At 33.5% G+C, this 14,681-nt stretch overlaps 2 protein-coding genes across 2 annotated transcripts; one reads left to right on the top strand and one right to left on the bottom strand.

Moving 5' to 3' along the window:
• Nucleotides 1-379: 379 nt before the first annotated feature.
• Nucleotides 380-7,923, bottom strand: LOC105331436 (GDP-D-glucose phosphorylase 1). The gene is made up of 10 exons (XM_034469432.2): nt 7,771-7,923; nt 5,075-5,167; nt 3,460-3,576; nt 2,910-3,077; nt 2,562-2,707; nt 2,112-2,214; nt 1,721-1,821; nt 1,460-1,599; nt 1,129-1,194; nt 380-1,007 (listed from the first exon to the last, which is right to left on the bottom strand). Exons 2-10 carry the CDS (start codon nt 5,153-5,155, stop codon nt 889-891), a joined length of 1,041 nt encoding a protein of 346 aa, XP_034325323.2. The 5' UTR covers nt 5,156-5,167; nt 7,771-7,923; the 3' UTR covers nt 380-888.
• A 41-nt stretch (nt 7,924-7,964) lies between these two features.
• On the top strand, nt 7,965-14,681 carry LOC105343019 (lysocardiolipin acyltransferase 1). The gene is made up of 5 exons (XM_011450177.4): nt 7,965-8,484; nt 10,856-11,054; nt 11,681-11,793; nt 12,798-12,948; nt 13,100-14,681. Exons 1-5 carry the CDS (start codon nt 8,320-8,322, stop codon nt 13,561-13,563), a joined length of 1,092 nt encoding a protein of 363 aa, XP_011448479.3. The 5' UTR covers nt 7,965-8,319; the 3' UTR covers nt 13,564-14,681.

Below are 14,681 nucleotides of genomic sequence, written 5' to 3'. Positions count from 1 at the left end.
CCTCAATTATGGTTTCAAACTGTTTGGCAACAAAGCAATTTTCTATACTTAGTTTACATCAGTCATCAAAAGACTGAAAAGGTGCAGTAATGAAAAAATCCAATCAAAGTGAAAACACTGATGATTGAATGAGCCCAGGATTGTAAACCATATTATATATTAAATTGACTTTTTAAATGAAAAAAAAAACCAATGCATTGAATTAATTAAAATGTTTTTTATCAATACATATATAAATGTACTTCAGCAAAAATTTGTTATAAAATGGAAAAAATGAAATTTACGATGTATATAAAATAAATAACATTTATGCAAAGAAAAGTACAATTACCATAGTACAGTAAATTATTGGGTTTTTTTTTTGTTCAGCAACATGAAAAAAATTGGATTTCTAAAGCACATATTTTAATACAAATTGTTCCCAAAAAGATGGTAATAAAACGATGATTAAGATCTCTGGAAAGACAGATGGACATATTATTAGTTTTATTTCAGCTCAAAGACAAAATCTATAATCTGTGACCTTGTAATACTTGAGGGGCTATCTTGGTTAAAATTGTCATGCATGTATATTGTATTCCAGATTAAAAGGAGAGTGTTCATACTCGACCTTTATATCAGTAAATAACTTGAACCCAGTAACAGTAACAGCATCCAGTAACAGTTACGTAAATTTGGTCATGTTAAAATAATAATGACATTGACCTTAGACTGTTAAAAATAAAAGCCTGGGAATAAGGTCAAGGTCAACAAAGAATTACATTATTTACAATATATGTCTTTTTAAAAATATTGAAGACAATAAATTATTATGCTATCAAATATGGATATGATATGTAAAGCTTACTCCTAAATAAAAACAGAAATGACCTAATTATATAGCTAACATCAACTGAACAGTCTGGTCACATTCTGTTTGATTGACAGGTACTCCTGGTCCCCTAGACAAGCTGACCTAATGGTTTCCTCTATTGATTCCTCTGTAAGACTTCCGTACAGTTCCTCAACTACAACACAGTCGTAAATCTAATGAAGGCTACTGATTCCTAAACATGTCAATGATCAATGTACATGTATTATATATCTTTATAATAAGTGTTTTAATAAACTCTTCCAAAGGGAGCTTACCCTTGATTGGCAAGTGTCCTCCTAATTCAACAACCGCTACATTAAAAGCAGCCTCTTCTTTAATACCTAGATAGAAACAAAATCATTGACAATCATCATATAATTATATCTTCTTACATAGCAATGATTTACAGTTTTGCACCTTTGATTCAACATACAGAATGTTTTTTTTTACTATCATTAACATATGGGACATGACTTGCGAAAAAACAAATCCAAGTGTTTAAGAACATTATGTATCCAATAAGGGCTAGTGATGACAATAAATTTGACAGAAGGAGAAACATAACAACCTATTTATTCTTGATGTTATAGTTTGTCTTTCACTTACCTATGAACTTTTTGCGAGGCCACAGAAAAACCCGTATTGTGGGTTCCGTTGACTGCGAGTCAAAGCTTTTACCGTATGTCAGAAACATGTTGTGGGCCACCTCATGCTCCGATAGGTAGTCTGCCACTTTGTGTATATCTCTGGGGGGAAATGATACAAAAATTTTCAATAGATCAAGTTAATGTGAAATTTTTTTTATCAAAGGTCAAGGGCTTGTGCAGTGCAATAGAGGGAACTCTTTTTTAATTGTCAATGATATACCTGGATAAGTCTTCTGTGTTTCGGTTCTGAAGCTGGAAAGCAAATCCAGGGCAGGGCATGGCAGTGAGCTCGTATAGAGATCCTTTTAGATGAGTCACTGGCTAAAACATGAATATTCTATTCAATACAATATACCGGCAGTTCATTTCAATGCTGGTTTACACATGACATAAAGTGACACTTGCAAAATCATTAGATACACTACTCCAAATTCTGGATTGGAATACATAAAGCAAAGACATTGTCTATATGTCAATCCACTTACAGTACACATGTATTCTTCTCTGGTTAACACAAAATATGAAATGACTTTTGAAAGATTATAAGATATACTACTCCAAATTCTTAATTGAAATACCCAAAGTAATAAAGACATTGTCAGCCCACTTACACAAGTGTCCACAAACAGATCATGTTCCAGGTAGTAGGCATGGAGGTGCAAATGATTGACAGATGCAAAAGCACACAGGCTGTTAAACCCAACCTTAAAGCCCCTGAAACCAGAAAACTAATATAAGTACAGTCAAAGTATGAATGGATTTATCCAATATTTGTATGTACCAGTAGTACACGTATGATATTCATACAAACAAATATCTCAATGTCTCCTTGCACAATTATACAGAAAAACTCGTTCAGTACGTACACGGATATTGCGAATTCACGGATATAGCGAAGTCATCTTGGATCCCCAGCTAGGTAAATTTAATGAATTTCTGATATGGCTATAACGAATTACGGATATAACGAAGTAATTTCTTAGGTCCCAGTGACTTCGTTATAACCGAGTTTTGCTGTAGAAAGTTTTGAACACTTCTGACTTTTGCATTGTCAATCGTACCTGTGACTGCTGAGTAGCATACACTCCAGTGCTGTTTTGATAGCAAACTGGGTGAGTATTTGAGGAAAGAAGGCATCAATATCAGGAACTATAAGAATGTGGCCATACTCCAACGGACTGACATTGACTATCACCAAGGTCCGTCTCTATAGGAATCGAAAAAGATAGAAAGTTTTAAAAGATGTTGAACTTTAGATTTTGAATAATTGTACCAAGTTTGGGTTGATAAAAATTCTTGAGATATCCACATATCCTCAAATATTGGGTCACCACTAACAACAATTAATCCAGTGTGTGCAATCAACATGCATCTCTATTCTATAATTTGCAAAACAGCTAGAACTTTACCTTTAGGTTCTCTCCATTGCATAAGGAATTTGATGCAACTTTCTCAAGCTCAAACAGTATCTCCTCTGACTTAATTTTGGTGAAGTTAAACTGTTTGGCATCAAACTGCTGTTTGACAATTGTAATTTCCTGAGGCTTTCTTCTCTCGGTTGCCCTTTTTACATTCAACTGCAATGAAGGTAAATTAATATGGTATATTATTTACATTCCATTTTGTTATCTTCTTAAAATTATTTTAAAGTTTATTCATGTCAAGGACATGAGTTTACATTTCACAACAAAGCATTTAAGTACAATAAAAATATGCCTGTGTGTTTATGGGGGGGGGGGGGGGGGGGGAGGGGGGGGGGAGGCGGGACTTACATTCCATCTAATAAAACAAATTGAAATTCTTTATAATACATTAGAAAATGCAAACAATTATAATAGGGGAATTTTTAATTAATTACAAGTTCAACTCATAACTTTACATTTATAATACCCCTTCAAAAGCTTGAACATGAGACTTAAACAAAGTACCATTTCAATGAATTTGATGGATCATAGTTACCTGTGCAACATATTTTTTCTTCCCTGGAATTATTTTTGTCTCTACTTTATCCAGCTGATAGCGGAAATGCCCATCTCTCATTGCTTGGTCCCATTTTTGTCGTAAAAGAAGGTCAAACTATAAAATAAAATAAACTCTTTTTAAATGTTTATTTTTATTATTATTTTTATTATTATCATTATTTTTATTAATTTATTTATTTTACCCGTTGCCTACGTCACAATAGGACGCGCGTGCGAAATGTATTAATTCACTTGAAGTTACGTTTAAATTTTGTACAAATTAACATATTTTAACTAATTAATGGGCCATATTATCTGATTTAAATACCGGTAATATAAAATTAAATCTTTCTTGGATTTACTTTACCATTATATAAATAGTGCCTGTTTGGGAGGGTAGGAGTTGAAATTGACACCCCGAGGAAGCCATTGTCAACCGACGCGAAGCGGAGGTTGACAATGGTTTTCGAGGGGTGTCAATTTCAGCTCTTATCCTCCCAAACAGGCACTATTTGTTTTATTATACTGAATGTCTTAATTGTAAAGAAAATATGTCGGAATAGCGTGAATTCTATGGCGAACCATACGCGCATAATTTACGCGCATGTAACAATTCGTTGTGTTACCCATTGCCAAGTGTGTTGCTAACGCTGAGGGTAATAGAACAGATTATCAACTGCGTCTTAACCAATCAGATTTCAGTATTTAACATGAAAGTATAATAATAAGAGTTACTAATGATTGTTTTCAATTTTTCTGATGTACTTTGCACTGTATATAAACCACAAAAAATCAATTTATACAGGTACTTATAATATTTTCCCACCTGGTGGTTTGAGTTTTCAAATCAGATTGAACAACATATCAGTCTGATTCCATCACCATATTATATTGATATAAAGTAAAACACGCTTATATAACAAAGTGCCAGGGACAAATGTTTTATTTCAGTATAAGCGTATTTCGTTATATCCGTCAACTTATATAATATATATTATATAATAATTTATTTCTGATTGTAATGCCTCATTTGATTGGCTGAACAAATTTATATTCCGGTATATTGTATAACATAACTTGCCTACGTCACAATACGACGCACGTGCGAAATGTATTAATTCACTTGAAGTTACGTTTAAATTTTGTACAAATTAACATATTTTTACTAATTAATGGGCCATATTATCTGATTTAAATACTGGTAATATAAAATTAAATTATAAGAAATAAATTTAATTTCTACCTATGTTATACTTGGTACAGTTTACACGTTTTTTATAAACCGGTTTATAAAGCGTAAACAGCCCAAAGTTTCGTTATATTGTATAACATAGGTAGAAATTAAATTCATTCCTTAAATTAAAGTATCTAGGAATAAAAATCTCACTTCACTGTAAGCCTCAATTCATTATAAGCGAGTACGCTGTAACCGTGTTTTACTGTATGCTAAAAACTTCTATATGTATCTATAAACAAAGTAAATTTAAAAAAAAATATTTTTTTTCGCCTATCTGTTCCATATGCGACAGACTGCAAAGTGTATGTAAACCCTTTTTCATCTAATTTTGAATTTCTCAAAACATGAATAAAACCAAAATCAGGCCGTTGATTACCTTACTGTTCTGGTATCCATCTATCTCTGTTGATGAGACACCTTTCAAATCTTCATCACTGTATGGAAAACTCTCAGCCATTCTGAAGATATTCTGAAAAGAGAGGTACAATGTGCAATATAAGTTCATTTAATTTCAAAGACCAGCTTCTTGGGAAATAGATCTGGTTGAGATCGAATAATAGTCTGTCCCAGGTTCTCATTTGAGTCATTTACATCCCTTTTTGCTGATTTTCTTGATAAATAAATCATATTATAATATTTATATCTACCAAGTATGATTCCCTCTTTTCTTTTGGAAACGTTTGTTAATTCATAGCTCTATAGAAATAGCCGGACTGAAATCTACACACCCGTTTATCGATTGGTCGAAATCTACAGCGACCTAAGAAAAATCACAGACTGCTTGAAATAATCATGATGTTAGACTCAAATCCACATAGGTGACAATTTGGCTGTTTCTTTTATCTAACATACTGATGTACATGAACAGTAATTTGGTGAATTTTACTTATTTTTCCAACAACTTATTAATTTGTTAAAAGAAAGATATAAATATAAACAATAAAATGCTTTCTTTGATGATTCATGAAGGTTATGTATTTTTTCTGCAATGTTGCCACCTTCATATCCCACATGACTCGCTAAAGAAAGCATTTTTTTGTTTAAATAATATCATCCAATCCTTTTAAATTATCAATAAAATATATTTAAATTATAAATTATAATATCATCTAGGTACTTCATGTCATTTATAATGCAAAATCCTTGTACCGGTTTACTTTTTTTAAACAGTGTATTAAATCCTGAAGCAAAATAGGGGCATTCAAAACAGAATTATTTTCATTCTAACATGTCTAATGTAGTTTGAAAACAAAGGAATATAATTCATGTTTATCAAGCAAAATTTATTAGTGATAGAAATGGAAACTTATTGAGTGTGGGCATAATTTTTAGATGCCTAATTTTAAGCTTTTTATATACATTGTATTTGGATTCCAACGAGCTGTATGTCAAGATACTTAGTTAAGATGTGTACTTTTGAAATTCCTGTGTAATATATACTTGCAAATTGTATATGGTCTGTTTGGAATATTCTTATATATAGCTCATTCAGAACATGATAACCTGCTTGGGATATTATCAACAAATCCTAATTTTGGAGACCTGTCCCAACCTGTTAAAAATGAATTTTGTTTCCTCATATAATCTATCATCTGTTTGAAGTTCTTATTTCTGTCACATTTGGATGATTTTTAATAAAAATACACATACCAGTAAAAGAAGTACTGTAACAATTGAAATCAACGAAAGTGAAAAAATCCAAGATTTCCTCATCGACCATTATCATTTTTTACTTGGAAAATCCAGAGGAACAGATTTCTTACGGAGATTTACAATGGGAAAATTTGATATCATTTACCATTCAGAAGTCACTCTGAATACCTTGCCCAATTTTTCAAAATTACTATCCTTGTACCTTTAATTCTGTTGTGATGCAAAATTCCTGTTGACTTTTTTTGGCGGTGTATTGAATTAGAAAGATACATACATCCCTGTGTAATGGGATGGGAGAAATATTGATGAATCAGACCACTTTTGTTTACCAGCACCATAAAGCTCAATTGGTAGAGCACCTGTAGGAGATTCAGATGCCCTGGGTTTGAATCCCGGTCTTGTCCATCATTATTTCCCCCATTCCGTTACATTTGGTGCCATGCCAACCCCTGGAACTGAGAGGTTAACTCCTGCCAGGGGACACAGATAATTTAAGGGGGAAGGAATGTGATGATAAGACTGTTTTGTTTACCAGCACCATATAACTCAGTTGGTAGAGCACCTGACTATAGATATTCAGGGGGCCCAGGTTTGAATCCAAGTGTGGCCTGTCATTATTTCTCTTATCATATTACATTTAGTGCTGTGCCACCCCCTGGAACTAACAGGTAACTCCTGCCAGGATAAAAGCCTAAAAATATGGATATTTGAGGGCAAAGATCATTTGACGGGAATGGGAAAATATGACGGTCATACCGGTTTATTTATCTGCACTAAAAAGCTCAGTTGGTAAAGCACCTGACAAAAGATTCAGAGAGCTGTGGTTTGAATTCTGGACTGGTCTATCCTTATTTCTCTTATCCTTTACATTTGATTCATGCCAACCCTTGAACTGACAGGCTAACTCCTGCCAGAGGAAGGATCCTGATAAAATCCATCTTCGCTGGCAATATCATATAGAAATGTGATGGTCAGACTGGAGGCGCGTTCAGCAGAGAGAGCGTTTGTGATCGCTTGCCAAAATTTGTGTTGCAGGTATAGGAAATTTTGGCGAGCGCTCACTCTGTTGAACAAGCCTCGGTTTGCTTGCCGTCACCATTTAGCTCAGTTCGTACATAAGAGCACCTGACTATACAGACTCCATGGTGCCCGGGTTTCAATCTCAGTCTAGTCCGCCATTGTTTCTCGCATCCTGTTAAACCGTATACACTTTCCAAAAGTATCAAAGAAAACGATTCTTAACTTTATGTGCCGATCCATAATGTCGACAGCCCCAGCATCAGAATACAAGATAAAATGTTTAGCGAGATGTTTTCTACTTCCCCCCTCACAATAAGCTATAGCTTATCACCAACGTGTACATGGTCAAATGGTTAATCTCTCAATCATCCCTTCTTAGGGAATTCAATAGTTCTTTACCTTCTCAACAATGAGCGTGTCCGGCTCCACGCACTTGCCTACGAAACGAACGAATCAAAATATTCCATGTCAAAATAAAGTTTCCAACTCCCTTAAATTTTTTGCTATTGGTAAAACGTATAGGAGATTCAATCTAGATCATGTTTATAAAATTAAACCCAATCCGTGGAGAATCCGGAAAATGTCATACCGTCTATCCGTCGTAACAATATGAGAAAAATGTAGACTTCATGAAATATGAACACCTAATAACGTGAAGAAGTTATCAAAATATATTTTTCTATTAGTATTCAACAAGGTGCTTTATCTTACGGTTGCGGTTAACTACATAAGTGTTTCTATAATTTATTGTTGATTTTTCTGGTTCACTTTATAGATTTAGAGAACCAGTTTCTTGCAATCTGTTAGCTTATCAACAACAGCACAGGGCAGATGAAATCACACACCTACCTGCTTTTTTGGAAAGTTACCTGTTCGCATCGTGTGAATATGATGAAGAGGAAAGAGACTATTTCACTCTTGTGAGCCCTTGTTCCACAAACCGCCAACATGTCAGTTTTCAAAGGAGTCCTGTTTAGTTTTCTGATGCTGTTCAGTAGTACTTTTGGGGCCATCTTCTTACTCATACCCCTCATTCCGCTGATTTTCTTTCAACCAAAAGTAGGGCGACAGATGATGGATCAGATGATATGGATTTGGCAAATTTATGCAGTGGTGAGAATATTTTCCTTGCTATCCTTAATTAGATGAACTTGCACTATAAGTCCTTTATTGTACATTTCATTATTTTTGAAGTTTTTTGTAAATGAGCAATCGAATTAAGTTAGTTTAATAAATCAATAATTACCTTTGTAACTTTTGATTTATTGTCATGGATATTGATGCGGAGACGTGCACATATTAATGAGTGAAACAGTCGGGTAAAACTTTGAACAAATGCATAATCTTCACTTAAAAAAGCACAGATTGTATAAAATGATTTAAAGTCAAGGAAAGGGAATTTCGCTGAAATAATTATTTCAGTTGCTCAACGTAGTGAAGATTTCATTTTTGTATTATTTTATATATTATTACCCAGCTTGAGTATTTGAGACATTACCATTGCGAAATAACCTTTATTAATTGACACTCGTGGTCATTGAGCAGCAACTATTTTATTTGCTATTAGCAATGCCTGTTTTGGTATAGGCCCTCATTTTAAGACCAGAGACATGTGACATGGGATGCTCCTTTGTTCACTTTGAGTGTAAAAGACCTCGCACACATCAAAAAAATATAAAAGAGCAGCCTGCCCCCTTAAACTTTTAGTAGGTATATGCATTCCCCCCTACCCCCCCCCCCCCTTCCACTTTATCTTTTAGCAAAATTTTTCTACATGCCTGGTTTTTCCCCTTTATTATAAGAGCCACTGTTTTATGTTATTTATCTTTTTAATCAGACAAGGTGATGAAAAGACAAAGTAACATCCTTTACTTTAATTGACACTTATTTATAACAACAGAAGCACTTGACTAGCCTTTTCTTCCTCCTTGTAACCTCTCTTAAGAGTGGTGAATGGTGCAGATTGTAAAAAATGTACTTATATAACAAAACCTCATAGAGTACATCAAAAATGGAATTTGATCCTTTTCATTAAAGTTTGGGAAGAGTGTTACAATTTTTAATTCAATATTCTATAAAAAACTAGTTAATGTTTCCATTTTCATTTATTCCATTGTATCAACTGATGAAATAGGAAAAAAAATATGTAACTCAAATTACCATTACATTAAAAAGTCATCATTGAGTACAATTGGTTGTACGGTATTTAAACACCATTACTTTAAACAGTTACAGGAGTTATCTCAAAAGTTAAACTGCCAATATTTTTTCTATTTTTAAGCATAACCTTGAATGAAGCAGGGTTTTTTTTTCTTTATAAACTGTGAAATGGTTTATAAGAAACTTATTTGGTTCAAATTAGAAAATAATTTAGTTTTTTTTAAAGTAACATATGAATGTATTATTTGTACATGGACAAACTGGTTTGGTAATCTGGGCTGGGGGGGGGGGGGGGGGCAGAAGGGGCATAAAACTTGGATGAGCTCACTAACATAAAAAATACCGAAATTAAGAAACAGATTTCATGAGATATAGAATAATTATAAAAGAAAATAATACTTCATATACTTTGTCAAATATAAAATTCACAAGTCTAACATTAAGGTCAGACGACACGTTCCTCAATTTTATATAACATTTTCCAGGAATTTGTTAATGGTTTACTACTACTTCGACAAGCTTTCTTGCAAAAGATTAGGATACCTTACCAGGCATTTCTGCAAAATACTAGAGAATGTAATTTCCTATATAATCTTCTTGAAAATACACTTGAATTGCTGATATAAAAATAAATAAATAATACAGCGCAGCAAAATTCACTATATATATATTGGGCCATGCTTTGAACTCACAACATCTAGAACCTACGCTCCAGGCAAAGAGCGGCCACAGCTCTAACCACTTGGCCATCTAGGCATATATCCATATACAAGTAAATCTTAATCATTTTAAAAATCATTATAAAAATAATAATTTTAATTGGAACTCTTTATTACGAGGAGACACAAAAAAGATGCTCAAGGAACGTGTTGTCTGACCTTAAAGACTCATTCTCATAAATGATAACAATAGTAAAAAATTTGCATATCACTTCATGAGAATTTCTATGGGTTTTTTTTTTGACACGAGTCATATTCTGATGTAGTATATTTTATATATACTTAATAGTTTTTAAATAACATTTGAAGAGTTGAATTGTTCAGAGTTGTCGTTATTTATCTTTGTGTGCCATTAAATTCTTTGAGAAAATAGCATCTGTTAATGGGAATGATGCATCTGGTAAAGTCTTGTACCATGGACAAACTACTGTAGTTTGTTCAAATACAGGATTAATTTTTGAAATTAGATAAGTTATTGGCTTGTCTTAACACACTGTTTTTCAAGATGTAAAGATGATATGATTGATTTCATATCACATATTTTTTTTTTGTAAATTAAAAATTCCCAAAATTTTTAGACACATTTCAAAAATCTGTGATTTCAGTTTTTGGTGGAGAAGCTGTGTGGTGTGAAGGTGGTGATTACAGGCGAGCCGGTGGGAAGCGAGGACAGCACCATCATCCTGATGAACCACCGAACTCGATTTGATTGGCTCTTCATCTTCTCCTACATCCTCAGACACGGGCCTCTCCGACGATTCAAAATCAGCATGAAAGACATCCTGAAATACGTCCCAGGGCCTGGTATGTTATGTAAACAATAAATTCTTTCATTCGTGATTCATGCTGTATTTGAAGGTGGCAATATTGCAGAAAAAATACATAACCTGCATTAGCGTCTGACAAAATCATGATTATTCCATGCAGTCCGTGATTTTTCTTACGTCGCTGTAGGTTTCATCGCATCGATAAACGAGGCGTGTAGATTTCAGTCTGGCTGTTTCTCTAGAGCTATGAATTAACAATAAGTTTCCTTAGAAATAGAAAGAATCATACTCGGTGGATGTAAATATATTAGCATGATTATTTGTGTGAAAGTTGGTGAAGCTCACCATTTTCTCTAGCTAAGTGCAGTTAATTACCCATGAACTGAAGTACATGTTTACATTTAAACATCAATAGTAAAAAAACAAGATTTTTTAAGAGAACACTTTGATTTTTATCATTGTTAACTGTTTATCTATTAGCTAGAGCTTTCACTTGACACCATTAATACATAAAGTACAGTACATGTATTTATTGAAGCTTACTTGTCCATAATAGTCTTTCAGATTTCAAAAAGATTTTATGTAAGATTTTAATGCTACATAAAGAGTAGCTGTTGACTGATTGCTAGGTAAGATGTTCTTACTGTGATGGTCTGTTTGAAGGCTGGGCTATGCAGTGTGCTGGTTACCTATTTTTACAAAGAAAATGGGAGGCAGACAAAAAGATAATCTTGAGATGTCTCACTTACTTCAGAAAACTGGGGTACAAACCACAGGTAAAGAATGAATTCTTCATTTATTCATATAATATAATCATACGTACATTAATATGCATACTCTCTGGGGTAGACAGACTATTATCTATTAGTCACTCTCTGTTTTAGTTACCCATTACCCGTGGGGTTTCTCACTGCCAGCACAAACAATGTTAAACACTAGAGTAATAGTGATCCCCACAGTAATGTATAACCTTTGTTAATGAAGCTGTCTATTGATCTTATGGTGCATTATATAGATCTGTAGCAAAGTCTTCATCAGTACGATGAAAGGGTCATTATGGTTTTGGTCAGTCTCTAAAGACTTTGTTTCTATGTTTTTCATATAAGTATTAAGGTTGATACCATATTAGAGTCAAGGACAATGATAGTTTGGTAGATGTTATGGACTAAATTAATTTTTATGGAACTTCTTCATCACCCAGGTACAGAAACACTTTTCATTTCTCAACCTTTTAGATAATACACATTTTTAAGCCCACGCCATAAAATGGCAGGGGGCATATGTTATTATCCCATTCTGTCCTTCCATCATTAATAACTTTCCATTTATTATCTCGACAACAGTTGCACACATTCAACTCAAATTACATATATGGATATGTCATAGAAATATGCAGGTCAAGTTTGAATTTCGTCCAGGTTTGATGATTTTTGACAGAATTATGCCCCTTGAACTTTGAAAAAAAAAAAAGAATTTTTTAGTTTCTGGGCTCCAACTTTTAAAGGGATGTTTAATTCTATACAGTTGAAATTCAATATACCTTACAAATATTTTACTACACAATACAGGTCAAGTTTGAATTTGGTCAAGGTTTCATGATTTTTGCCCTGTAAAATTTGAAAAAAGAAGAATTTTATGGTTTCTGCTTTCTAACTTATGAAGGGATGGGTATATAAGGATAAAATTTTATATATAAATATTTTACCAGACAATAAAAGTTGAAATGGTCCAGTTTTGATGATTTTTGACAGAATTATTACCCTTGAACTATTTTTTACAGATTCTGTTTTTCCCAGAGGGCACTGACTTTACAGCCAACACAAAAGCTCGCAGTGACAAGTTCGCTGCAAAGAACAGCCTAGAGCCTTATGAATATGTCCTCCATCCAAGGACAGCAGGCTTCTCATTCCTAGTGGAGAAAATGAGAGAAAGTATGGGCATCTTCTTATTTATAAAGCATCGACTTCTTCAGAGCCTATTTGTCAAATTGCTTAAGTATTTTGAGTGGCTAAAGATTACTCTATGATGTTGTGGGGAAAGTACATACAGTAGATTGAATAAAGTTTATTTTTCTTCTTTCAGTTATCTCTCTAGACTCAATCCTTGATGTCTCCATTGGATACCCAGAAAACATTCCTCAGAACGAGAGAGACATTTTAGAGGGCAGGTTTCCTCAACAAGTTCACTTCCACGTACAGGCACACAGTGCCTCGGAGTTACCGCCAGACAGGGAGGGGGTGGAGAAATGGTGCCAGGAATGCTGGGAGAGAAAGGAAAGGCAGCTACGGGAATACTACACGGGGTCCAAGGTGTTCAGTCAAAAACCGATCCAAACCTACGTCAGGAACGAGCAGGAGGTGGAACATCTGTTCAAGTTCGCTTGCTTGTTTTGGACGGTGTTCCAGATTTGTGTTGTGGTGTTCCTCATATACGCCCCAATTCTACGATGGTTTTCTTTGTTCTCAATTATCACTTACGTGTTAATTAGTAGGTATGGAGGAATTGATGCGTTGTTAGACAGCGAAGCATCAGATTTGTGTAAATAATCACATTTTAGATTTTATTTATATGCTCCCTCCAAAAATTCATCTTGTAGTTAACCTCTCATAAGTAAGATACTGGTATGTTAACTTACATTAAGCATAAGTTAAAAGATATTTGGTTGGTTTAATGTAGAGGGTATGGACTATTATCATGGGTAGATTTTACCTTAACGAGATATTTTATAAAAAATCTTTGCTGTTTTACAAACTCGCAGATCTCAGTATAATAATCCCTCAGAGGAGGAGAATTTTAAATTATGTTATTATTTTATGTGGAGGTAGTTTTAAGATAGAGAATAGTATCTATTTATATACCTTTAAGTCTATACAAATTCATGTGTCAATACTCTACTTGGCTCCTATTTGACATTTTAATACATTGGAACACCAATACCCAAATATTTCAATACATTTATTACTTTTATATTACCTAGAATTTAGGTTATATTACAGGATTTCCATAGTTTGTAATTGTTTAAATCTATCCCAGCTTGGTATACTTAGATTTGAATGATATTACATGTAAAAATATGGCTCATGTACCTGTAATAGAACATACTTCTCTGTCAAGTATACAGCTATTAAATAAGTATCGATTCTTCATTAGCTATGACAATTTAAAATGGTATAATGTTGATTGCTTTTTATAAAGGGTAAAAAAAAGGAGGATAAAGTATATTTCATGAAGACACAAATGTAACAGGGAAGATTCAATGCCCTTCATCGATCATTATCAATTGATTTGTTTTTCTATCATGAATGAATGCTAATTTCATTTTTTTTTTCATGCCACCCAAAAATTTTACAAAGGTTTATATTTTTTATTTTTTGTCCTCATTTGCACCAAAGCATCTTTGAATAGAATATATCTGTACTTGTGATGGTAAGAAAACCAGAGATTTCTGACAATGAACCTAGATAGGTACAATCTTACATTTAGACAGCTACTGCTTCTGACAATGAAGACTCTGCAGTGTTATTGCTCACCAAAGTATTCTTTAGCTTTAAAATTGTTGGGAATTTGGTTTCGTGATATTCTTCATGAATACTTGCATTTTTTTAAACATTTTCTTTAATTTAATTACTTCTTTGTGCTTTGTGTTTAGAATCCCCCCCCCCCC

The sequence above is a fragment of the Magallana gigas genome, chromosome 6 (genome assembly GCF_963853765.1).
Source record: "Magallana gigas chromosome 6, xbMagGiga1.1, whole genome shotgun sequence".
NCBI lineage: Eukaryota > Metazoa > Mollusca > Bivalvia > Ostreida > Ostreidae > Magallana > Magallana gigas.
This window is presented reverse-complemented; position numbering and strand designations above follow the sequence as displayed.